The following is a 27,873-nucleotide window of genomic DNA, read 5'->3' on the forward strand; positions in this document are numbered from 1 at the left end:
AAAGTCACTGAGAATGAAACAACGTATCTAACATCACTGAGAATGAGATACAATGTATCTAATGTATCGTTTTTTTCACAAACCAGCGTGTTGTGCTGCAACACACACTCACTGGATTAATAGGATTTCAATGGAGAGTACAATGTACTTTCTTCCTGAGTGTTGCATTATGGGAGTAACAACAATTTACCAATGGTTTCAAACTATCTCTACACTATCTTGCTGAGTGTGGAGTTAACTCTTAATGCTAGCTCATCATGTGCTGTACTGTGGGAAATGTAGAGCACTCACTGACTAGGGTTTCAAACTGTTCATTCTATGAAGTATACATTATGCTAGCTTGACATGTGCTGCCCTGTGGGAAATTTAATGCACTCACTGACTAGGGTTTCAAACTATTCATTCCATGAACTACATGCTAGCTCATCCAGTGTTGCACTGTGGGAAATACAGCACACTCACTGACTAGGGTTTTAAATTATTTATTCCATGTATATGCTAGCTCATCCAGTGCTGCACTGCAGGAAATATAGAGCAGTCACTGACTAGGGTTTCAAACTATCTGCTCCATGAAGGATACACTACTTCACCAAATGCTGTACTGTGGGAAACACAAATTGGTCACTGACTACAGTTCAAACCTAACTCATCTTTGCATGCAGCTGTAAGAACTTATCATTTGCTATTGAACTTGATCAAAATAAGAAATGCCAGTGGGCACTAAAACTGCAAATGCAGTTCAACATTTTGCACTCCTTGAAAATCTTACATATCATATGTGTCTAATCTGTATCTCGTGGCAAGTAAATGTTCATATGTCCCTCATGCTACCAGTGTTTGCTTGTTTGACCTCTGACCTTAGATGAGTTTCATACACATAAAACAGCATCTCATGATTGCTAGTTATTTGGATATACATGAGATACACAAAAGTAATTGACTCACATTCACAAAATATGCACCCATTTCCACGTTGAAAATACTGGAATACCACCTTATGAATGATATAAAAGCCTCCTTTTTTATGAAATGTACGAAAAAAAATGTCTTCTTCATCCTTACGAAATAAACAAGATGCTATAATAATGTATATACACATTGGCAACATGAAATACACCACAGTACTCAATAGTCACACGAAATACATGGCCCATAACAACTTGAAACTGTACAGCAAATCTTAAAACTCGGAATAGTCATGATACATTGAAAATTAGCTTTACACTTTACTCAGCGCTGGAAACCTACCATGCGTTGCCATGGAAACCACTGCAAAACCTACATTTTTTCAAAGACATCAACTATCTTATAAAGCTACTTGAGGCAACATCGGACTTAAAACTGCCGTCTCAAACTAATATGAAGAAGAAAACAGAAGGAAAGAGAAAAAAAAACGCTTCCACAGCTTTTCTCGTCGGATTACTCTGAGTATGATACACCTTACATGACTAGTCAAGACTAAGATGCGACACTACAAAACTACGTGTATGTATTACATGTACCTATCAAGTAACAGTCTCCATCTAAATCAGCTTGAGTTGTGAATGTTTATTCAAGATTTATAAGTTGAAATAATAACTGTTCCTGTGAGTCTCGTTTGGATTCAAGGCATTATGGTAATTCGTAGAAGAAACTCGCTGAATCTGAATATTTGACACTCTCCAAATTATTCATCATCCTTTTCTTGGATCTACCTTCTGTTTCTTACAAAATCCTGCGGCGAGAGATCATCAACTCAGTTTCACTCATTTTCAATCATCAATGAACCTTTTGCTATACCAGAGTTGAATATGTACAACAAGGAAAGTCTTCTGTTAGTCCTATGCATTTTATTGTTTCTTCGTCGTCATCGTCGTTGTCGTCATCGTTGTCATCGTCATTGTTGTTGTAGTTGGTTTTGTTGTTGTTGTGCTATTCTCAACTCAATACATTATTTTGTTTCTTTTTTTTATTATTATTGTTGTTGTTGTTGTTGTTGTTGTTGTTGGTGGTGGTGGTGGTGGTGATGTTGATGTTGGTGTTGTTGTTGTTGTTGTTGTTGTTGTTGTTGTTGTTGTTGTAATCAAAACTAGGAAAGTCAACTGTATACATTCTAATACACTTATAATTGTTCATAATCATGGAACGTGTGGAACTAAATTTGCCAATATTGGTAATAATTGTAAAAACCAAGTTTTACAGTGAAAGATCGTCCCTGAATAGCTTTGATAGCTGACTTTCAAATTTCATCCCTTGTTATATTTTCATTCTCAAATCAGTGAGATAAAATAAACCTACAGTTTCCATCATGTACAGCGCACTGCAGGTTACTGTTCACTGACACTGTTTGCTCACACCATCCATCAACCAGTAAGGATCTGTACATGCCACACTTAAGATGGGTCCCAATATCTTGCTACTTTTCGTATAAGTTTTTTTTTATATTATTTATTGCATAACCAACGGAAGCTAGTCCCATTTATAGGCTCCTTTGGTTCAGTGTTAGTGCAGGAGGAAACCGGAGTACCCGGGGAAAACCTGCGTTGTACGGTAGAGTCAACTGAACGACACTCTTCTTACTTACAGTGTGGTAAATTTAGTCAAACCCAGCCGACAACTGGCAGGTTTGAACCCAGGCTGCAGAGGTAAGAGGCATACGAGCTAACCATTCAGCCACCAACAGTAATGAATGCATTAAACCATTTACAGATACTGCATGTGAGTGCTAATGTTTTAATGTCTTCTTTTGATCTCTGCATCATGTTCATTTCATTTAGACAAAATGTTGCAAGAAACTGCATTCATTCAATCTTGCTATCTTGAAGTGTAGTCTGGGCTGTTTCTCATTGACAGAGCCAGTGAACAGGAACCTGCAATGCATTGTATGTTCTGAACTCATCAGTATATAGTGGTTAAATGTACCACTGTCACTGCTACTATAATACTAGTAAATTTTCAATATTCTGGAATGATGAAAATGGGTAATGAGAAACTCATCAGTAGAATTTTCTATGTAACATTTCGAAAATGTCAAAACGTTTTCACTAAATCCATCATGTTACATGTACGCCAGTGAACTTTGCCCCAATTCATTACGATGAGAATGAGTATTCAGAAACTCATCAGTGACATTTCTACGCTTTGGAAAAGTCAAGATAGGTTTTCACAAAACCCAGTACATCAGTGCAATCTGCCCAAATTCATTACGTTGAAAATAGGTATTTAGAAACTCATCAGTGATGATTCTACATTTTGGAAAAATTCAAGGAACTTCCCAGTAAAAATATTGGTGAAAGCTGCCCAAATTCATTACGATGAAAATGGGTATTCAAAAAAACTCATCAGTGACAATTCTACATTTTTGGAGATGTTTTGAAAATGTCATTTTGAAACAAATCTAAAAACAATTTCACAAAACCCAGTAAATCATGTACACAAGTGAAATTTGCCCACATTCATTACGATGAAAATGAGTATTCAAACACACATACGCAGCAATTTAAAAATGTTTCAAAAATGTCAAAAATAATTTCACAAATTGTGTGAATTCAAGGAGTTAATGTACACATACTGAGATGAAAAGTACAAATCAGAGAGAATTGTGGGATACTCTATGCAATGTGTTCTCATCAAAGTTGACTAAAGACATATCTTTTGATAAAAAAACTTGCCTATTTTTTGATGCAGCATTAATTTTATTATCATTTGAAGGTAAGTATGGACATAATTTGTACTGACTATCATTTTCCAAACCATAATATATCATTCTATGGCATAAATGTCAATGAAAAACGCTGGCAGCACAATGAATCGATCTGTACAGTAGGGAGAACAATGGAGCCTCTTTAGAGGTTTAAAAAACTGAAAAGTATGAGTGTGGCTTTTATCCCTTTCAGGACTAGAAACTTTCCCGCCAAAATTTTTGAACAAAAATTCTTGTTTCTCTATAACTTTTGGAAAAAGATCAACTTTATTTTAGATCAGAATTCAAGAAATATTACTTCCCAATGAAGTAATATTCTTAAATTTTAGAAAATGTTCTTATAATCAAGTTTCTATTTATTCCAATGTCGCCTCTAGGAATGAAAGGGTTATTACAATGTAGAGCTGAACTCTTTACATATGTTCACTAGCCTTTATAAATGTATAGGTCTTTGTAATTGTTTACGCACTCCAATAGTGAGTACATATTTCTATCAGTCTTGGCATATTCTATAAAAAGAGAACTACTATCATGCCAAATCCTTGAACAAACCAGGCTGTTGCTATGGCTATGGTCATAGTTGCTAGGGATATATCTTTAATGCAAGGTCAATATCTGGTAAAAGAAAGATCAAGAACACCTTATGAGAACAAAACGACATCTTGAGATGGATTCTTGTCAGCGTCTTGACAAAAGCAGGTAAGTTAAGATATATTTTCCAGTGACACATTTGAAGAATTTAGTGAAGGTATGGCCTCAGTTCTCCACGATTACTTGGTTAATATTCCCTTCTTATAAAGTTAACATATGAAAATGAATAGAGGCTTAGGACTTCTGCCAGTCCCGCGGCCATCATGTGACTTCCGTTGTAGTGCCTGTTCTACATGCGTCAAAATAAGCTATTTTAAGCTATGATGTAAGAACTTGATTCAGTGTTACATTTTTTAGTGTTTACAGTGAAAAGTCTATTTTTAACACACCCTTTGAAATACAATGTAATTTCAAATGTGACTTCAAGTAGTCGCTGAGGAGCTATGTGTGGGCCGACATGATGGCAACGCAATGTTTTATAAATACTGCTTTACCACACAAGTATTTCAAACATACAATTTAAGATTGTAGTGGTCATAGCGGTAGTAGATCGCACATTGCTATTGCAAATTACAAGTACATTGTATATTTAATACTAGTTCTCAGTGGATTTTGATGGCAAACTTGAAACAAGGAGGCCATTATGCCAAAACATGCACATGTAGATCACCTGTGAGGAACTTAATGATAAACTGTGATGATGCACGCTGACACAATACGATTACGATGTATGATGTCTCTATTGAAATTTACTTTGTCAAACAAAATGAAACATTTCTAAATATGTTTTTTTTTTTATATTTATGGGTTATTAATATTAATGAATCAATGACAGCCGAGATTGAATTTTTTACAGGATCTCACTATTCATGGGACATTTGTTTTTGACACAAAGATAGACACTACTTTAGACTAACAATAACAGAGACACAATAAACACAACAGGATCCATTGCCCAATCATATTGAACACTGATAAGCATTGCTATTCTTTTCACAGTGCAGTAAAAAGAGGTTTCTATTGAAATCATTACACATGGACTTGATGATTTTAATGGCTGCAATTGTTTATTTTTTAACTGATAATCAACATTTCAACTTTACATCCCCACTGTGCACGGCATATATGTAATTGTTTCTTTTGCATTAGAAGTTGTCTGCGGGTACTGTTACACGGGTGAAACACTAAGCCTACATCATATTAGCTATATCTTGTTAGCAGATACATGTATTCTACTCACAGACACAACAGCAGAAACTAAGTTTTCCACTAATCAAAGATAGACACTTTTGAAGTAAAACTACTTGTATTGTTCATGACATATTGCTAGGAATGGATGTTGGTTTGTATTTGTACTCAAGGTAGGGTTGCATTTCTGATGACTTCCATGATCTTACAGTGTATATTTTTGGTCACGTTCAATGTTTACAATACATTGATTACAGGGTGATTATATCCACACAATACAGGCACCACTTTTACTGACTTACATAATCTACCCCATCAAAAAATGATAGTTCAAGTATACATTTTTGGTGACTACCTGTGTTTACACTATCTTGATTACAGGGTGATTATATCCACAATGGAGAGGCACCACTATCACTCTACCACATCAAACAATGATAAATAGTTTAAGTTTGTGTCTATCTTAGGACACCGATAGCTTGGTTTCCTCAGTAGTATGAATACCCCATTGTATGAGTTACAGCATTGATTTATAGATACAGTGTCTCAGAGTGTGTATTTTTGAAAAAAATAAACCGTAAATAACTTTTATTGAATTATTCTGGAAGCCGAGTAAACCAGAACAAGCACGGTGGGTCTTTGAATGAAATACAATGTATTGATATACTGCAGTAGCAATAACATGCCCTCTGATATTAAATGAAATAAATTACAGAGTCAGCAGAGTTTCGTTGTACCTTACGTTCTACCGAACACTATTTCATTTGATTCCAATTGACATACATGATTGTTTGCAATGACCCCAAAGGGCAATCATTTGTAGAATGGCCATAATATAAGGAGAAATCTCCTTGTGAAATTAGGAAAAGAACCTGAGAAAGAATTAACAAGATATTCCAATACTGTTGATCACAAATTCTTTTCCATCATTAATTTTCAAGTGACACTTTTTAAATGCTGAGTGCAATCTTCCCCCTTCCCAGGAATGCTCTCGTAGGTAGATTGGAAATGGAACTTGTCTAGCGTTAAAGTGCTACAAAATCGTTTTTTTTCTTTCCCTAATTGGAACATTTTTACAAGTGTCTTTAGAATGACTATTTTCTTTCATTCGTCAAGTGCCATATTTGTGATTCAGTATGCATATACATGATTCCTGGTTTGGTTTCTTTTTTAGAATATCTACATGTTTCAAGTTCTTTTACCAATTTTTTTTCTTATGATATCGTTTACGACTTCGATCTGTTTAAGTTGCTGTTGTTTCTTTTGTGAGAGGGGGTTTGTTTGTTTGTTTGTTTGGTTTATCGTTGGGGTGCTGGCGTGGGGGGTTGTTAGCTTATTGAATTCAGAACCAACAGTCCAAAACCCACTTTAATTCTGACACACAAAAAATGATGACGTATAAAAATGTACAACTCAGTCATAAGATGCACACATTAATAGAAACTAAAATAACTTAAAAATAAAAAAAGAAAATTATAAAAAAGAAATTGTTTATGTACAGGATGTTTCTCATAGACTGTCTAAATATTGACGTGATCACCATGGTTACTTGCTAGGTCACAAAAGGACACTGATCTTGGAAAAAATGACAATTTGCTGACATGGATGGATTAAAGGGGCACAGGCTGAGTTTAGACGGTTTTTGGACGAAATTTTTGTTGCCTGCGAAGTGTTACATAAATGTATTCTACTTACTGAAGCACACTCATTTGTTACTTGATACTGGTATAACTCAATCCTGGTATTTAGATATACATGTAATATTTGAAAGATTTGATGACATAATTATTGGTACGTATCAAAAAATCTAAGGAATTCCCTGTCATTACATGAACAACACATGAGTTGGATGGTTGGTAAAAAGTGACACGTCATGGCTACATTAATCGTTGTATTAAAACACTACATTTGATTAGTTTAGCCATGGTTTTATGTAAAGTATTTTGTATTTGGTACTAACCAATATAAAAACCGTCTAAACTCAGCCTGTGCCCCTTTAATGCCACTGAATAGAACTATCATCAAAATCTATCTGCTTACTTTATCACATTTTCAAGGAACGAGACCAACCAGATCTGGTACCCACAGGCCTAAAATTACTGACATGATGGATCTATTTTAATGCAGAAAAAAAAAAACGTTATCTAAACCATTTGACTTATTTTATCACATCTAAGAAGGACTGGGAATACCATGAGTATTTAAAGTGGTGTACAGCCGGAACAGAGGCTGGCTCTGAATGGAACAGACGCCAGGGAAAGTAAAACAGACGGAAAACAGAACATCACAACATAAAACATGGGAAAAGTGGCGTACGATTTGTATTTCATTTCAGTCTGCTTCAGAACCTTAATAAATCACAAAGAATTAAGAGTCTACAGTAGACTTTGGACATTACCAGGTACTTATCATGCAATTTATCACTCACTCCAAATAACACACAACCCCCAGACACTGAATTATCTATAAAAGATAATGTATTCTAAATGGAATAGCCCTGGACACTGAATTATCTATAATTACCGGATCTTGCTTTAAGTTTGTAGAATCAAGGATATCTCTCCAAATCCATTCAATACTCGTTTTGTTATTTGCCTTCCAGATTTAAACTGTTTCACTGATCCTTTCTCTGCAGGATTAATCTCAACTTGAAAACAGGTGCCGTGTTCTATATATAGTCATGTTTTTGAGTCGCTAGTCTGGCCAACATGTTCCCATTATTAATATTATTTTGTGTACAAGGGCAGTAGTGTGGTATTAAACTTTAAAGGGACATAGTCTGCAACTTGTTAGTAATTTTTATCATTTTTGTTTCCAATTAAAAAGTTCCTGGTATTTTACCATTCACTGTTACTTGTCTTAAAACCAAAAACCCAGCAGCCACTGGCAAAACTCCTACCGTACTTTAACTGCTGCGACACTGTAGTCTAATAAAATGATGTCATTTTATTCATACAGTATGAGAATACAATATCACAGTAGTTAATACAGTGGGAGTTTTGTCAGTGACTACTAGTCATTAAACAAGTGACAGTGAAGGGTAAAATATAAGTAACCTTTTATTTGGAAACAAAAATGACGAAAAATACTTACAAGTCGCAGACCTTCCCCCTTTAAATTGTATCAAATCTACCCGAGTTCCTGGTTATTTTACCATCATTCTCCAGCAAAATTATGGTATGGAAATATATCCATGAAATTTATCAGATTTTCCCACTGTGTTACCAAGATTCTCCTCAACATCATGGTACAAGGTATGGAAATATATTAAGTTTTAACACGTTTAACATCCCCCCCCCACCCCACCCCCACCCCCCCCCCACCCCCAACAACAACAATAACAACCCCCACATCCCACTCCTGGAATTGTGAAGTCTTAAAAGAGAATGCCACTCCAGGAAATAGAAACATTTTCATAAAAACATGGGTTCTGGAGAGACATTTCATGATTTTACATCACCTACAATTATTTGCGATTTCAGAGTAAAATCAAATTGATCTTGTGCATTTACAGGGGTATCTTTGCTATGGGCTACTGCATCATGGGAGATAGTAGAAATACATTATTCAATGGTTGAACATTAAATATTCATGAGTACAAAATGCTATACACTTCAGTGTGAAACAGCTGTGGTAAATATTCAATGTTCAACCACTGAATAATATATTTCTGCTAGCTCCCATGATGCAATAGCCCAAAGCAAAGATTCTCTGTAAAAGGCACAAGATCAACGTGATGTATCTCTGAAATCACAAATAATTGTAGGTGAAATGACTCCCAGAACCCATACTTTATGAAAATGTCTCTATTTCCTGGAGTGGTGTTCCCCTTTGATAAATACATATTGTTCCAATATATCATTTTAAAAGCAAATTGAAATACATGTAGGACTGAAATATGTTTATAGATCAACATTTAAGTTTGTATTACACTTTTTAAAAACTCAATTTATAACATAAATAATAACATAAATTTATAATATAAATTCATAATAATTATAAAATATATACATGGAAAATAAATCTGGAATTGTGAAACATGAGAGACACCAAATGTCAGTTTTACAGTTTACGAAAAAAAATAAATTGTTTCGTTCCGGTTACCCAACCCCACCAGTCCTAGTTTTTCACACTGACCCTACTTTTTTACGTGTTCAAGAGAGAAAAATAATAAAATCGTGAAGTCTCGCAAGAAATAGCGGATGCAGAAACTAATATCAACCTAAAAAGATAACATAAAACTGTTCTTCCAATCTGTAATGACTGTACATCTGATGAGAAGTAACCAATAACACAGACCATATGGAAAACAATGGAAAACATAACTACCTGCACTAGACACTCATATGAACAAAAATAATTTAAAAATAAAACAAAAAATCTACCTACCCCACCTATTCTAAAATTGAATGTAATCGGAACCGCTCAATTTTTTTTACGCCTAACAGAGGTACGATGTAATAGTCTTTTTTTCTCTAACATACCTATCTACCAACTATCAATTTGATATCTTCTTTATTTTTTATCGATATTGTACACATACATACACGTACAAGTACCGGTAGTAAAATGAAATAGTTTCCCATGGAAACAAAACATTATTAACATTAAAAGCTATTTTCATATATCGTGCAAAATATTGATGGTATCATAAACTTAAAAATAGTTGATAAAATGACTGGGGATAGTTTCTACATGTACATGCTCCAAATTACTGTCACTGAACTGAACAAATTTTAATACAATTATTTGTGGATGAGTTCATGCTTTTCACACCTGGAGCCATTGAGTTAAACAGCTGGACTGCCTGATTGGCACCATGATGTGTTCTGACTTACATATGCTATCAATAAATAAAAGTGCCAGTAGCATTGTAGCTCAACTGTTGAAAGTAAACCAATTTTCAGGTGAATCTGTCCAGTAGTTTTTTGAGTTTAAATTTTTTTTACCGAAATCAATTTTCCGACTAGACACCACAAATACTGTTCCCTCCAAATACCAAGGCAATTCGGTGTGGCGGTTTTGAGTTTAAGTCGTCCACACAGAAAGACAGACAAGACAGACAGACAGACAGACAGACAGACAGACAGACAGACAGACAGACAGACAGACAGACGGATCGATGGACGGACGGACAGATGGACAGACAGACAGACAGACATACGGACGGACAGACAGACAGACAGGCAGACAGACAGACAGACAGACAGACATACAGACAGACAGACAGACAGACAGACAGACAGACAGAGACAGACAGACAGACAGACAGACAGACACTGCCCCACACAGGATGTTCTGACTTTAATACAGATGCTATCAATTAAATCTATTGTCAAGGAAACAGTGACCCCATAAATATTTGTTTAAAGTGGTACCTATAATATTGTATACATTCATAAACTGCCACCCCATTTTAAGCCTGCACTAGCTACAACTGAAACATTTTTTTTCATCAATCAACCAGATATATATATTTCATGAAAAATTATTCAGTTAGTTATAAAAAGGACATTGTACTCATTGATTAATTAGTGGTCAATTTTATCTGTATGTGACAGATTTAAATCTTGAGTGAAACTTAGTTTTGATTGAATCTGTACCAATGTTAGTTTGACTTGCCTTGACACCTATATCCAATATTGTAGTATACAGCCTAGTTTAAATCTTTAGCAATAGCTTGGTTTTAATTGAATCTGTAGCCATGTTGGTTTGACTTGCCTTGATACATGTACCTATATATGGTGATCAAAAGCTTGATTTTAATTGAAGTCTGTAGCCATGTTAGTTTGACTTGCCTTGACACCTATATATAGCATGTACATGATGGAGTGTAGTTTCAGGATTAAATCTTGAGCAAAAGCCATGTCCATGAAATTCAGTTTACTAATTTACAGATAAGTATTTATCTTTAGTGTAAACATCAATCTGAATGATAACAAATATAATACATAGCAAGCTACAAAAGAATAGCTTCATAGCACATGAAAATACCTACTCACAAAAGTCCCAAAAAAATTGGACCAACAAAATTCCAAGTTCTCACTCTTGTATTGCCAGCATCATCAGGGGTGTACATGTACATGGGTCACTGTAATAGCTAAGTCATGCTTAAAAACGAACTGCTTTTTTTAATGTACATGTACCAAAAGTTACATCAACTGCAGTGGGTTTTTTTTTTAATTTTCACTCACGGTGCTTAAAGTGGCACAAGCTGAGTTGATAAGTTTTATACTGAATTGAAAGTACTTATTATAAATAAAACCACATTTCCGGTATAATGTTAATGTCAATGTATGTCTTTTATAACATTACCACTGTTTACTGGTATTGTTAAAACAGTTGATTGCATCTGTACAAAGTTTCTGTAGATTTATTGCCAGTATCATACATTACATCTGATTCATCAATTCGTTTATGAGTTATATCTTAATACCAGGTTGGACTTCAGTCAATTACACACAAATGGTGGTTAGTATGCTTCAGTAGGTACAATAATGCGAGTACCTTTAAAATATGTAGTAAAAACTACACCTAAACAAATAAAATTTACAAACTGATCTTGAGCCCCTTTAATTGTTTTCAGATATTATATACATGTATTATCCATTTATGTCAATAAATTTAGGTTTACCAACTTCACTCACAATACTCAATTTGTTTTCTTAATTCCATATCATTAATTTTACACTCACATATTTGGTATGAAATCTCCGGTTATTAATCTCTGAAATTTGATATTTGTCTATTCATGTGTAATTCAAATATTAGGTTGAAAATTTTCACTCAATATACACTAATTTTTTTCTTTTTTTACAGATTTTTTACCTCTATTCTTAGTAATTAACAAAATGTAATTATTAGGTCCAGATAATAATTTTTTTTTTTAAATATCATAATTTATATCATGATTACTGGTAGTATACATGACCTATTCACTGGACAATTATATGCATACACTGGTACATATGTTTTTACCAGAGGAATTATCTCGACATAGTACATTGTATACTGCTACCATATGGACCCAGGTTGTCGTAAAATGCCACTTATTACAAAGCACTGGTAAAATATGACAAACATTATTAATACAAATATTAGTATTTAGCTCAATTTTATGAAAAAAATCCGATTCCAATAAAAATCAGAAGTCACGTTACAAAAACACAGTAAATCCGGTGATAAAATCAAGGTGTTCATGTGTATGTTTTCCATCATTTTTCTGATGTTAACCAGACATACATGTAATGATGTACGTGTATGCTATATATTATAATTAATGGCCAACGTGACCCGATAACTACCATGCTTCCCTAAATAGCATTTGATTTTATTGCTCTAACCCACTTTTAATAATCACCCCTTGTGAGTCAGACATATTGTTCAGACTTTATCCCAACCACAAACATTATTTTCTCATTGCCCTAAACCCTCTACAAAATACACACAAACATACTGTAGTCTATCTCGGTAGCTGGCATGAACTCTGTGCACTTACATGCATTTCTAATACATGATAAGGGAAAGAGGTACAGTGAGAAACAGGAGAAAGAGAGAGAGAGAGAGAGAGAGAGAGAGAGAGAGAGAGAGAGAGAGAGAGAGAGAGAGAGAGAGAGAGAGAGAGAGAGAGAGAGAGAGTGTGTGTGAGTGAGTGAGTGAGTGAGTGAGAGACAGACAGAGAGAGAGAGACAGAGAGAGAGAAGACAGACAGAGAGAAGACAGACAGACAGACAGACAGACAGACAGACAGACAGACAGACAGAGGGAAGAGGTTCAAAGAGAAAGGGTAAAAGACATACATGTAGAGAAAGAGATACTCAGACAGAGAGAATGAGGCTGAGAACTAATTAATTCTATCAATTGATTCCCTTTATCTGGGTCAGGGTAACGAACGGGCATGAACAGTTTGAGTAGTGTCTTTCAGTGCTTGGTACTGAGCAGATAAAATATGACAGGCCATGACAGCATTTGCCACATACAGACATAGATTTATTGGTATAATTTATAGCTTTGCCTGATAGTTAAGTATACAACAAATTGGCAGTTTCGTCAATGGCTCTATCATAGAAACTGATGGATGGTTCATTCATGGCATTTTTCCCCTGTCTTTGTACATGGGAATGACGTATAAACTGACTAACTTACACCTCAGCATGATAACGTGTTAAAAACATTGCTATCGGTGAGCCAAGCGGATGAGATACGCTACATGACTGCATTGATAATAACCTCCAGGTTTATTCCTCAAGGTCATAACTGTCAGAGAACTGTTCTAGACAGACAACTATACCTTACCTCATCACAGTTTCGTACATTTAGGTGAGTTATAATTCACTATTATACACACAGAGACAGCTAATACACCGTAAATCAATAAATATCTCATTGGGGATGAATTAGTAGGAAAACATACTTATTAATGTACATATTAATCATGTTTTTGCTGTTAATCCACCAAAACTCATATTTCACATTATTTGCCAGTATTTTGAAACTCTAAATTGTCACATTTTAATGGGATTTCAAGATTAAATTTCAGATATATTTTAAAAGTGTTTTCTCTGCACATTAATCAAGACAGGATATCTAATTTATACAACCTAAAAATAGTTAAATTTTCTTAACATTTATTTAACAAAATTTATATTATAATAAAGATAAAATTATTTTTATCAGAGAGGAAATTCCAATTAAAAAAAAAGACCTGGAAAAGGAAATTACAGAAGTACATAAAACAATACTCTAATTTCTCTGCAAATGAATTTTAAGATTTGTACTGTGTAGTTCAAATTAGCTATAAACTCTACCAAATTTTTACTTGCTGACAGAAAACTTATCACTCATGTGGATAACATTTCAGACAGTAGGTTCATTGATATACACAATAAAGTTGTTTATGGGTAGTATGACTATGAGTGCTAGAAAAATGTCATGAAAATCCTAAATTTAAATATATAAGTGTCATGACCCCCAGCAGAGATAACGTGACCCATATCCCCACCCTTGAAAAAAAATAGTAAGAATATAAATAACTGCCCTACCTATTTTAAAAAAGGTATGAAATTGAATTTGGAAGTATGACATTTGTTTTTATTTTGCATTATAAAGACGTGCAAGCTAAAAGTTACTCAGTCACTCACTCTGTTGACCACAACCAACCAGCAACACATTTTGCACTTCTACAGTCGTGAAAAAAAGTTACAGGGAACAGTCATCAGGGTCTTTCATCTCTTTGCAGGTCACAAAGTACTAACATATTTTACAAATCAGACACTCTGAAAAAGCAGTCTAGTTATTTATAACCTGGCACTTTGAAATAACTGTCTAAACATTGCATTGATAAATTGGTTCCTGACACTTGAAATATGAGAATTCTTCTAACAGGTGCCTTAGAGTAGGTTTTCCAAGGTATTCATTAAAACCCTCTGAAAGTCGTTGCCATTTCTCCATTTTTCTGAAAACCATTTACATTTTTCTGAAAGCCATTTCCTTTTTTGAGTACACATGCCAATGTCATGTTTTCGATATCACATAAAAATTAAAATGGTCACCAAAAATACAGTCAAACATGAATTTTCTGACACAGATTTATTTATATCTTGATTCATGTACAGTTGTTTCTTTGGATTTTGATGAATGTCGGAAAAATTGAGACCAAAAAGAGGTTCGGAAGTTAGATCATCAGTGTTTCCTATAACTCGATTTTTGGTTGCTTCATAATTTCTGAAACTCAAGGTAATTATTAATCTATCACTCCACCTATTAATTATAATGACAACTAATCAAACAGATTAATCAGAAAGCACAATTTATCTTCTGCGAGTGTTGTGTCGTTCAATTTTTAACGTTCATGACACAGTCTGATTTTGGTGGTTCAAAGTAAAATGTTGGTAGTCAATATTTACCAAAACATCAATCAGTAGTGAATCAATCAACAAATCAAACATATTAATCAAAACTGTCATTTATCTTCTGAGGTTATTCCCCAAACTCATTCAATAAATTTTCACGAGTAACGTTGGCGAGTAACATTCGTGAGTAAATTGAGTAAATCGGTGCAAATGTATATCATAAAATATTTTTGAGATCTTTTTCTCTGCATAATAACAAGACAATTTGAGGATGTATTCTCAGAGAGAACACAGAGGACAGGGTAGATTAAATCTGCTCACCCGCCATCTCTTAATAAAAATGCAAATGAGTTAAATTTACCTTTTTTTCCTTTATTTCCACATTACTTCACAGAAACTAAATAACTTTTATATCAACAAGTTGTTTGCAAAAGATGCATTTCTGTCATGGTTGGCTAACTAAGAAATCAGTTATATTTCTACATCATGGTTGGCTGACACAGAAATTAGTTATATTTCTACATGTACATCATGGTTGGCCGACACAAAAATCAGTTATATTTTAACACTGTGGTTGGTGGTGCACTGAGAAATCAGCTACATTTTAACATCCCATGGTTGACTGACAGAGAAATCAGTTATATTTAACAGTTCACATTAAAGCTATCTACTCTTCAGATAAGATTGCAAAAACAAATACAATAAAATAATTTATATAAATTGAAGTCAACCTCCGATCATAAATTGACTAATAATGGATTGGTTAGTTTACTCTAGCAAAACAGATGTTAAGACCTTAGAGCTTGCATCACCAATAAATTTTATCATTCCAATCTCTAGTATCCACATCAAATATACAATTCAATTGAGTACAGTAGATTTACAACCCCTCCTCCACCATCCCTTCCCCACTTGAACAGACAGTCTACTGGTGCATGTATCAAATTCATGAAGAAAATTTCTACAAAAGAAAACGGTGTCAATTTCACACATCAAAGCAAAAAAAAAAAAAAATGTTTTTGTAAGTACATTTCAGTGCTGTCATATATTTCCACCACAATACATAAATTATACCATAATATACATTGCATGCGGTATGCCAAACAGTTTTCCTTTAGAAGAAACCAAGGAAAACTGGGAAAGTCTATGAAGCCTAGGAATAGAATGATAAACCTTATTACAAGTATTTATTTTAATAGTAGTAAAATCTATCTGAGTGCCTATATATTTATTTCAGGGTTTCCCTTCATATTTTACCAGGGTTACCTACATATGTATTTTACCATAGTTCTAAATATTATCTATTTTACCATAGTTCTCTACGGCCATACACATTTTACTTGAGTTCCCTACATCAATGTATTGCATCCGGCTTGTCCACACATTATACCAGTGTTCCCTGTAACTAACCACGTTGGTGACCAATGTTTAGGAACAAAGTACATGGATGTAATTCTATTCACATTTAAAGTGGCCGTATGAATGAGGATTGGGTATTTATTTTGGATTTTTAATTTATAAAACAATGTTAACATGGCTTCCTACTTGAAAAATCAATGAGAAACAACATATGCCAAGTTCTTGTTTGTAACTCAATACATTGCATTAATAAATGTGTAACATGTTTATTGTACGTACAATAACAAACCTATTACACATTTTAAAGCTTTTTGCAATGTATTGAGTTGCAAACAAGGATTTTGTCAATGTTGATTTTTCAAGTAGGAGGCATGATAAAATTGTTTTATAAATTAAAAAATCCGAATGAAATACCCAATCTTCATCCATATGGCCACTTTCACACCCCTCCTCCAATGTACAATGTATATGTATCTTACCAAGGCTAGCCACCAAAACTTTGGTAAAAGGTACATGTATGTTATCCCATTCTAGTTATACCAGACCCCCCCCCCCCACCATCCCTACTGTCAGTGAGTTCCAAATTCCAAAGTTGTTGCCAAAATACTGACTACAGGATATCTTTGTTTACAACAGAACAGAACCAAAAAAAATAGGTTCTTCATCCTCTATTCCTACCACCTATCATTTCCATATACCAATATTGAAGAAATTTGGAAGTGAAACTTGAAAAGTTCATACAAACTGTTGAAGCACAGTAATTCTAGTAGAGACACTAGCCTAGTATAAACATATACATGTATACACATTCATGATGTGGTTTTCTTTTAACATACTGTCCTTGCAGTATCCACACACCCAGTACAACTATTCAACCTTGAACTATGCAAAACATCACCAATATCATTTACAAAATAAATCACCCTGTCTGTTCTCTTATTGTCTTACTTTATCAAGTGAATACACTGTGTATTCAATTGTAAGACTTTGTCAATAAGATAAACCCATCAAGGAGACAGCTCAAGTGGCTAGAGTTTACATTTTCTTTCTTATCTTAAAACTTTCATGCAAAATTTTATCTTAAGTTGAAAAAAATCTTAGACATGCCATATTATCTTTCATTCTTTTACCTTCACAAAGAAGAGGCATACACAGTTCAAGGTATTGTATTGTTTATAGATCTTGGCAGAGTCTTCCATTTATTTTGAAACTAAAATCGGATTGAGGGGTCTGCTGCCACAGGCTGACTATATAGGCACCCCCCCCCCCCCCCCCCGTATTTAAATAACCCAAATTATTACTATTACCACCACCACCACCACCACCACCCCTCCCCACAGTCAAATTGTTATTTAATAGCAGTCTGCAGTTGTAGTATAATTTACGACTGAAATCAATAGTTCAATGTAGGATAAAAACCTACTTATTTTACTTAGGCATCCGACCCCTACACTTCTAACTTTATTGGCCAAAACAGTGATAACTGTTTCAGAGAGCACAGTCTATTTCAAATTTAGTCCTTGATCCCAACATGTGTTTAGTGCCATGCATTTGCTACAGCGAAAAGTCTTTCATTTCTCATTTAAAAGGCATTTGTTAGAAATATTTGTATTTTGGGGTACAAACAAATTCCATTAAAAGCAAAATTGTTTCTGTAGGAAAAGAACTAAAATGATTTACCCCCACCCCCACCCCAACTAAAAGAATTTCGTTTTTTATCCTATATGGAAATATATATCATAGATGCTTAATATTCAGACCTTTAGCTATGCAATTTTATTAAGATATATTATGTTATTACATAACAGATATTAGTTTCATTACCACAATTCATCTCCTTCCATTTTCTAGGTTCTAACTCTTCATTGTTTCCATTCAACTCTCTTTCTTTCAAGTCACCATACTACATATGTTTCAGAAGAGTTGTCATGGGTCATTGGCGTTTTCTTGATTGAAGGGGTCACTTCACAAAATGTCATCTGGTTTTGTGCTTCTAAAGTGATGAATTGCACCAAATAACTAACATGGGGTGTAGGTTTACCCATACATCTTTCAAACTTGACTAGAACTGCCAGCAAATCACATTAATATAGTTATAAAGAATGGCTGTCCGGGTCTAAATGAGTTTCAGAAATAATCTGAATTTAGGGACTACACTGAATGTCCCTGACCCAGTGTGAATCACTCTACCATACCCCTGGTAAATAACTTGACAAAATGATAAACCTACAATTAATCGTTTAAAAAAAATAAAAGCCGGTATAAAAATGACAGGATTTTGAAGATATGCAATTCAAACGTCTAGTCATCCATAATGTAGTACAGAGACAATAATTTATCATTTAAGTCTATGAAGCGAGACAGTCCCCTTAAATCATCCACTTAATTTGTGTAATAAATTCTAGGAATTAGTTTATTAACAATATTGTGGGTTCAGTTCCCATCAAATACTTGTCATAACTTAATAACCACATAATTTTAACTTTGTGACAGATTGCATTCATGATCCTCATGATCCTGGTGGATAGAAAATTCCATTTTTTTTCAACTTCAGATTATTACGTAAACTTAATTAGTATGCAATCCACACGAAAAAGATCTCTGGGGAAAGAAAATGACATTTATACAAAATGTCTCATAATTAGTATGCAAACCACATCTAAATTTTTTTTAGAGAAAGGCTATTTTGTATGCATGTATTATACAAATATATGATCAGTATCCATGTATGTACATGTACATGATTGTTGATGCACATGTAACTCACCTCTCAATCATTGTGAATACAAGAATTATGCAAATTATCACTAAAACATTGCAAATACAGGAATTATGCAAATTACCTACAAATTATTGTAAATAACAGAATTATGCAAATTACCATAATTATTGTATAGAAAACATATGTATGTAGAAAAGCCAGCGTACAAATTTGAAATGTGTAAGTTATAAAAAACAACTTGCATCTTAATTGAAGTCAGGAGGTACATGGAACAAAGATAGCTCAGTCACTAGTGTGTCTATAGTACTGTTCCTTAAGGTTTCATTGATATGAAGAGCTAATATGTGTAATGTATAAGTTAGGGTTTGAGCTTTGGCGTATAATTTGCTAGCAGCCATCATTTTCATCTGAAAACTAGTAATTACACAGGCAATGTTTGATATTACTTACAGTTTTTTTTTAAAAGAAAGACTGCTTGTAGCAAATTGACGTTTAGAGAAACAGGAAATGAATAGAGAAAAGATATATCAAATTCAATCAAATCAGAAGACAATATGTCTACATTACATTTTTCTTTTAATTATTTAAGCACAGCTGTTGCATATACAATGTAACTAAAGGCACTTGTGTAATTGAGAAAATTCTACGTACTATTTATATGGTTTTATCTATAAATCTTATATCTTGACTTGAATAATATTTACTATTAAACCTTTGGTTATTCTTTGGCAAGTTGATGATTTACGTTGAATTTTGGCCCATTTTGGAGTTTTCAGTAAATTTGGGAATTATGTCTCGGTAGTATTAATATCACCTAGATGTTATTCCCTAATATTTTTATTCATTCAGCCAAGGAAAATACGAGTGACCTAAGGGGGCTCTGTCACTAGTATATATTCCATATTTGTTGTTCAACTTGGCTTGTGCATGGTATAACATGTGTAATTCTCTCTCTCAGTATCATGGGGACTTTATACAACTCAGGAGGAAGACAAATAAACCATGAAAAGAGCATAAACACTGATATCCCTTCGATGTTCTAGTAATAAATGTATCTAGTCTAAATTTCAAACTTTCTACAAAATTTTTGAGATTTTCACAATACTCATTTGTCTTAAATATATTTTATTGATGTGTACCCAGAGGAAAGAATTGCCACACCAAATATAAATTAACTTTTGTACGGAAACTATTCATATGTGTATTTCATGCAAATGAGGTAATTTGCATATTCAAGTTCATATTAGGATAACGATATATTACTTTATACAAAATGTATGTCTAATATTGTGGATTGCATACTAATGAGATGTTTTGCATAATACTTGCAAACGGAATTTGATTTCGAAAATTCATTTAAAGGGTTCAAAAACAATGCCACTCAAATTTGATACAAAGCATTTAATTGGGTTTGACAAGTTTGCAAATTACATGACACTTTCTATTAGAAGTACAGTTGCGACCGGTTTGATGAGTTTGGATTTTGAGATAGTGTGGGTGGCATGCAGTATGTACATGATCATAACACATAAGTATACAAACATCATGTATTATAACAATGTCACAAACATATCGGACAATCTAATAGAAAATAAATTCGATATTTTTAGAGAAATACTATAAAGGAAACTTGTTTGAGTTTCAGGAGGAAATATTGATGATTCATATAACTTCAAAAATATTGATTTACACTTCATAAATCATTTCTCTCATATGTACTTATGATTCAGAAAATCCCAGCCACCTACAAAACAAATTTCATACAGCATATGTTTCTAATAATTAGTCACTAGTATCTGAGAGACCTGTCAGCTGTGAATGAAACTGTGCACAACAAACCACTTCACTGTATATAAGTTCGTGATCAAATGAAATTGGAAACCTATCTGTGTGTGCATATGTGCGACACACGATAACGGAAATTTGAAATATTACGTTCAGAATAGTAGGACAATACAGCCTTCAATAATATCCTCCATCAATACAGCTAAAAAGTTATACTATAATCAACTTAATCTTAAATTGGTTTTTCAATGTAATCAAGCCTGAAAGTGACACATCCGAGAAATCTTTATTCTGATTCTTGTCACTAATATGCCATGCGTAAATAACGCGTCTATTGCATAGGTAGTCACGGCTCAACTCAACAATTAAGTTCATTAGTTATATGATTAAAAATTAGACAAAGTCAATTTGTATGGCACCTGACAAATGTGATGAAATTGACACAATTTGATTTGATAACGGTTCCACATTTGTCAGTGTAAATCGTTGTTTTCTTTACCATTAGAACTGAAATTGACACATCATCACAATTTTTTTATTCACAAAGGCATTGATTAATGTGTGATAAAACCCATTTGCAGTGTAACACTGTTGCTGTAAGTACCGGCTACAGGTTGGAGGCTATAAAATGTATGACATCAAATGAGAAAAACACATAATTCATTGAGATATTTTTAAACAATGACTATTTGGCAGAGAGAAAAAACCACTTAAAGTATGTTTATTCTTGGCAAATACACCAGGGTACATATCACTTCTGACTGCTGTGATCTCCAGCTATATGAATTATAATATAACCACAGATTTCTTCCTACGTCATCTCCTTACAGATTCAAATAAGACGTTGTGATAAGGTGAATCAAATTAATCACTTTTGATAAACCATTTTCCTGATAAGTTGAATCAAAATTAATCACTTTTGTGTGATAACCCATTTTCCTAAATTTGTTCTTAAAATTGCACTTTTATTAATTTGCTTTGAATGAGTTCTCTTACATTAATTATCAATCACGGTATGTTGTCAAAGAAAGTCATTTCTATGAAAATTAAATGCAAATAAAAATTTAAATGAGAAATTAATTAGAAAGAGGCAATGTCAATATTTAGTGTTATTTTATTTTTCACTACCATACCAATATACCGATACCAATCTGTGTTGCAAGTTTGTTTTTATTATGTACATTTCATCACTAATTAATTTGACTTTGCCAATCTCTATTCAGCTTTTTGGTCTTTTCCTCTGCCAATATATCAATAACGGTGTGAATTGCAAGTTTGTTTTTATTATGCACATTTCACTGCTTGTTCATTTTTACTCTTCCAATCTCTGTTGCTTTCCTCTTTTTTTTTAAGCCACTGCTTATTATTGTACAAAAAAAAAGATATTTCTGAATCGCAAAAGGTTTTTATGCAATAAAAAGTGTCACAACACATTTTTTTATCATTTTTTTTGTTATAAATTTTAAGAATTACATAGTATTAGTAGTCAAATTGAAATTTTAAATTATAATCCCAATACATGTCAAATCCGAATGTTTAAATCCTAAGTTCTTGCATTTTGTTCTCTCACATCTGTAGAGGCATAATGATAACGATCGTTTCTGTGTGTGCGCAGAACCTAATCATGGTAGTGTACAATTTGAAATTTTCTAAATGACTCAGGCAAATGTTAAAATGAACACTTGTTGCATGCTTTTACAAGATCTGAAACCATTTAAATTCAAAGTTGAACTATTTGTGCATGAAACATTTTAACCCATTTGATTTCCCAACTACTTGAGGAATACTCTCAGTTTTTTTTTTTGCTAAGGCTCAGGAACCATGGTAACTGAGGAAAGGAGATGGAGGGGGGGGGGATACAATTTGCATATATTTCTATACCTTGTTTTAACTTGTAAGAGTTTTTTTGCTATGGTTCGAGAACCATAGTAACAGAGGAAATCAAGGAAGGGGTACAATTTGCATATATTTCTATACCTTGTTTTAACTTGTACGATTTTTTTGCTATGGTTCAGGAACCATGGTAACAGAGGAAATCAAGGGGGGAGGTAAAATTTGCATATATTTCTCTACCTTGTTTCAACTGGTAACAGTTTTTTTGCTAAGGCTCAGGAGCCATGGTAACAGAGGAGAGGGATGGAGGGGTGTCAGGTGAAATTTGCATATATTTCCATACCTTGTTGGGTAGTTTGGTGAGAAACTCCTATAGCACTTTGGGAAACTCAGATTGATTTTATGTGCTTACCACCGATAAAGCTGCATTAGCCACAATGTGAACATTTTTTTTAATGTTTTGTTGGGTATATAACTTACTCATAATATAATTCACCATGTAAAGTATTGAATCACCTGTAGTTAGATCTATTTATGTAGCCATACACATAATATGGTACAGAAAATCAAATCAAATTTAATTTTAGGTCCTCACCCTAAAATCAGCACCTCAACAAAATAATGATTTCAACCTGTTTTTGTACATTGTATTACTTTTGGATAAAACAGACCTTTAATTAACATGTACAATAACTAATTATTGGTATTTTTAACAAATTTACAAGACGATTTTGTTGGTTGCCTTACCGACAAAATTATACTCCAGTTGCAGACAGTGCAGGCAAAACATTCAACGGTTTTAGAAAATGATGAATAAATTGACCAAAAATAGTAAAATATCTCTGTATACTATCACAACAAAACCAAATGTATCTACTTGAGAAGGCCCACTTACTAGGTTGGAAACTGGCCGGAAACTATTTTTTGATTAACTAAAGCTGAGAACAAAAAATTCACCTTCGAAAAAACCCACAAAGTCAAAGCGATTCTAAATTCCTGTATCTGCCATTCAGAATTAAGTCCTCCTTAGTCAACCCGTTCAAAGCTGCTGACACTAGACAACATTTGAACAGCTTTCCTTTGTTGATCATTAGGACTAAAAAAATGATTCCTATGGGGAACTTTCATCACTGCAGAGAATCACACATTTCGATTCAATGATGTCACATGGAATCTGTTTGTTTAGTAAAACTGGACGCCTGCCAAACATATTTAGAGGACTTAGAGACAACCATAGACAAGTTTGCTATCTTTAATCTCCTTTTGTGCTTTATATGTACCCGAACGTTGTAGCTATTCAATAAACACTTTAATACTATAACTTAACAATTGGAAATATCAGTCAGCAATTAGGCTTACTGCTATTGAAAACTTGTTGGGGGACCCTACAGTCTTTCGGCCTGATCTGATTTACGTAGGTTTTACGTTGTCGGCAGATGTTCATACCACAGAAAGAATAGAAAATCTGGACAAGACACAAATATTGACCATCCTTCCAACCACTTCTGTGTTGTTATATAACTGAATTTGCACAGGTCAGAGGTCATCTGATAAACTGGTTTAAAAAGCCTATCTCTTCAAAGACACTTGAGCCAAGGATGACAGGATGTGTCAAAAAAAAAGACAATCAGTGCTGGTGTCGGCTCCATTTATTTACATATATCTCAGTTATATGAAAGAGGAGGCTGATTCCACCTGGTAAAATTCACAGGGGTGTCACACCTATGCGAGGGTAACATTGGCTATCCCTCCCTATTTGTAAAATAATACTATATATATATACACTTTCGTCAAATTTGGTGTTGCCTATTGATAGATATATTCACACACAGAAATCATAGCGTATCAGATACATAATTTTCAGGTATTTGTATATTCGGTGACAGGTACTGATAAAGTGCCTCCTGCGGTGTACATATCTGCAGTGACAGATTTTGGTATACTGTAGTGTGTTATGCTACACATTTTTAACTATGAGAATACTGTCACGTATATATTTCTTATTACTGTCCACACTGCACATCTTCGAAGCTGTGATGTTGCTCATATATATAGTGTATGTATCTTTCGGATTTAGGGAGTGCTGTCACTGCTGTGTTGTGTTGAAAATATAACGCTTCTGATTCAAGACATACTGTACTACATAATTCTGATTCAGCACCTGGTACTCTGTACATTTCGGAATCCGTATGTCCTTCACTACATAAATCTGATTCAATACTCACTGTCCTGCGTATTTCTGACCCACTACATGTACATTCAACCTGTTAAATACGCTATGTATTAAGGTAGAATGCACCTCGGGGAACAAATTTCCCTGAATATCAGAGTTCGTCAAATCTCTCCAAATTCTGCCATGAATGCTCATTTTTGATCCTTTGAAATAATAAAGGAAATTTTGGGGTTTCACCATCTTTTTTTCAAGGAAATCATCAATTTTTTATTTTCCCATTAAAGATTAAGATTAACATAGTATTTAATGGCCATATTGGATGGCGGCCATATTGGATTCTAAAATGACTAAATTTGGATAACATTTTGATCTCTATTTCAAAAGTTTGTACGGTGACCTTAGGTTTTTTTGTTTTAACTGAGAACAGGTTGGAGTTTTCTTGAACAAAACAACAGCAAAACTGTAAAGAGTTTATTTCCGAGGCGCAGTCCACATGTATATTTAATAGCATTTCCTTGTTTTTCTTCGTTTTCCACCAAAAAGTGCCAAATCTTGCTTCATGACTATATATACAAATGTAATAAGTAGTTAACCATAGGCATTTCCTTTAATCTAGTTAGCAATATACCCCTCAAAGAAAAAGACAATCTTTGCTTGATAACACCTGGGTTTCCTTGTGAGTCACCACATAGTAATTAGAGATAGAGGTACATCAAATTGTGGTCTTGCTGTGTTGTCAGTGGTGTGCCAAATTAGCTAGTTAGCAAGACAACTAACCAACTTCAGGCAATTTGGTTTGTACAACCAAAAATGTTGTTTCTATGTTCTAGAATCACATTATGATGAGTGTAAATTATCTACCCAGCTAAATTTAGGTTTAGCTTTAAGCAAAGAAGGGTCAGCGAGTCAGACAAAATGTCCCGGGTAAATAACTTTGGAACTACTACATTAAATTGGTTAGTGCTGCTGCAAGACATCCCAGTGCTTCATGATCATTGATGGATGTGTACATTGTACTTATCTTCCAAAGTGGGTCATCATTATTTGGATTGCTGTTAAAAATTGAAGAATTGTTAAAGTATTCAAAAGTTGGATAACACATTAACAACAATTTGTTATCAGAGGAAACCTACCTCTCCATTCTTAATTGGTTTTATGAGGCCTCTTGACTTCAATCCATTGAATATTGTTTCGGTAGCCTGTCATAAAACAATACAAAAACCTATGAGCAATAATGGTTAAATAGTCTGAGTGGCTGGCTTAGAAGCTACAAGTTGTAGGTTCGAGCATGCCACTGTTGTTTGTTTCTGAATGGTTAAAGTACAGTCCTTAGGCAAGATTTGAACCCTGCTTCTGCCCCAGAAAAACCTAGCTGTATAACTGGGGACCTGGCAGGACAGAAGCTTCTAGATGAATGTGAGTACTTTAATCCTATGTGCTTACAGCTGGGGCTTACAAAGGTTGCAATGGATTGTATGCTCCATAACAAGTAAGGAAATCATGTATATATAAAGGGCCAATGTGCTGATATAGATCTGTGCCAGAAGTATTAATTGTACATGTATGTACAGTGCTATCTATGACCCATTGTGGTCGGCACTTTATAAATGTATGTATGACATTATTATTACTATATCAGATCTATGATTCCTGCTAGTTTCATTTACAATTAAACACAATGGTTTTTTCCCCGCACAAATGCAAAAAACAACCTTGAATTTCATATGTGTTCATTCCAAACAACACATTAGTATGCAAGGATTATCATCAGCTGAATGCATCTTAATCTCTTAGCAATTACAAAGGCAGACATGTAGAAAAATAATTTCTTCTTTTAACATACAGGTACAGCCACAACAGTGTTTTTGTTATGGGTAGTTAAAGCAGGTAAAATGGACCTGAGTCCCCCTGTCATTTTACCAGGTTTCCCCTACCAAAATGATGGTACAATGTATTGGAAACTATGCCAGGTTAAAAAAAATCCCCCTTTCTGTTACCGGGGGTTCCACAACCTTAGCAAAAAACACTGAGAAATACAAAAAAAAAATCAGGACATCTTTTATACATACATAAAAATGGTTCTGTCCAAAAGATCTAAAAAGTTTTTCTAGAAATCATTCATGATGTATATGAAGATATATAGTTGTAAACCTAGATATTTTTGCTACTAGAAAATTATATGTTTTTACAGTCTTCAGTTCTTTTCAAATACTAATTTTACTAATTGTCAGACTGGTACATTATGTCCATGTACAAGAAGGCATTTTAGTCACTACTAATTTTACTAATTACCAGACTGGTACATTATGTCCATGTACAAGAAGGCATTTTAGTCACTACTAATTTTACTAATTACCAGACTGGTACATTATGTCCATGTACAAGAAGGCATTTTAGTCACTACTAATTTTACTAATTACCAGACTGGTACATTATGTCCATGTACAAGAAGGCATTTTAGTCACTACTAATTTTACTAATTACCAGACTGGTACATTATGTCCATGTACAAGAAGGCATTTTAGTCACTACTTATTTTACTAATTACCAGACTGGTACATTATGTCCATGTACAAGAAGGCATTTTAGTCACTACTAATTTTACTAATTACCAGACTGGTACATTATGTCCATGTACAAGAAGGCATTTTAGTCACTACTAATTTTACTAATTACCAGACTGGTACAT

The 27,873-nt window shown here is 33.9% G+C and overlaps 1 protein-coding gene across 1 annotated transcript in view; it reads right to left on the reverse strand.

Moving 5' to 3' along the window:
* LOC144433200 (transmembrane protein 135-like) overlaps positions 1-27,873 on the reverse strand; it is a 117,877-nt gene that overhangs the window by 80,207 nt on the left and 9,797 nt on the right. The window contains exon 5 of the mRNA XM_078121509.1: positions 26,318-26,383. Within this exon, the coding sequence (XP_077977635.1) occupies positions 26,318-26,383 (66 nt within the window). The remainder of the gene's footprint in view (positions 1-26,317; positions 26,384-27,873) is intronic.

This window comes from Glandiceps talaboti, chromosome 3, assembly GCF_964340395.1.
Source record: "Glandiceps talaboti chromosome 3, keGlaTala1.1, whole genome shotgun sequence".
NCBI lineage: Eukaryota > Metazoa > Hemichordata > Enteropneusta > Spengelidae > Glandiceps > Glandiceps talaboti.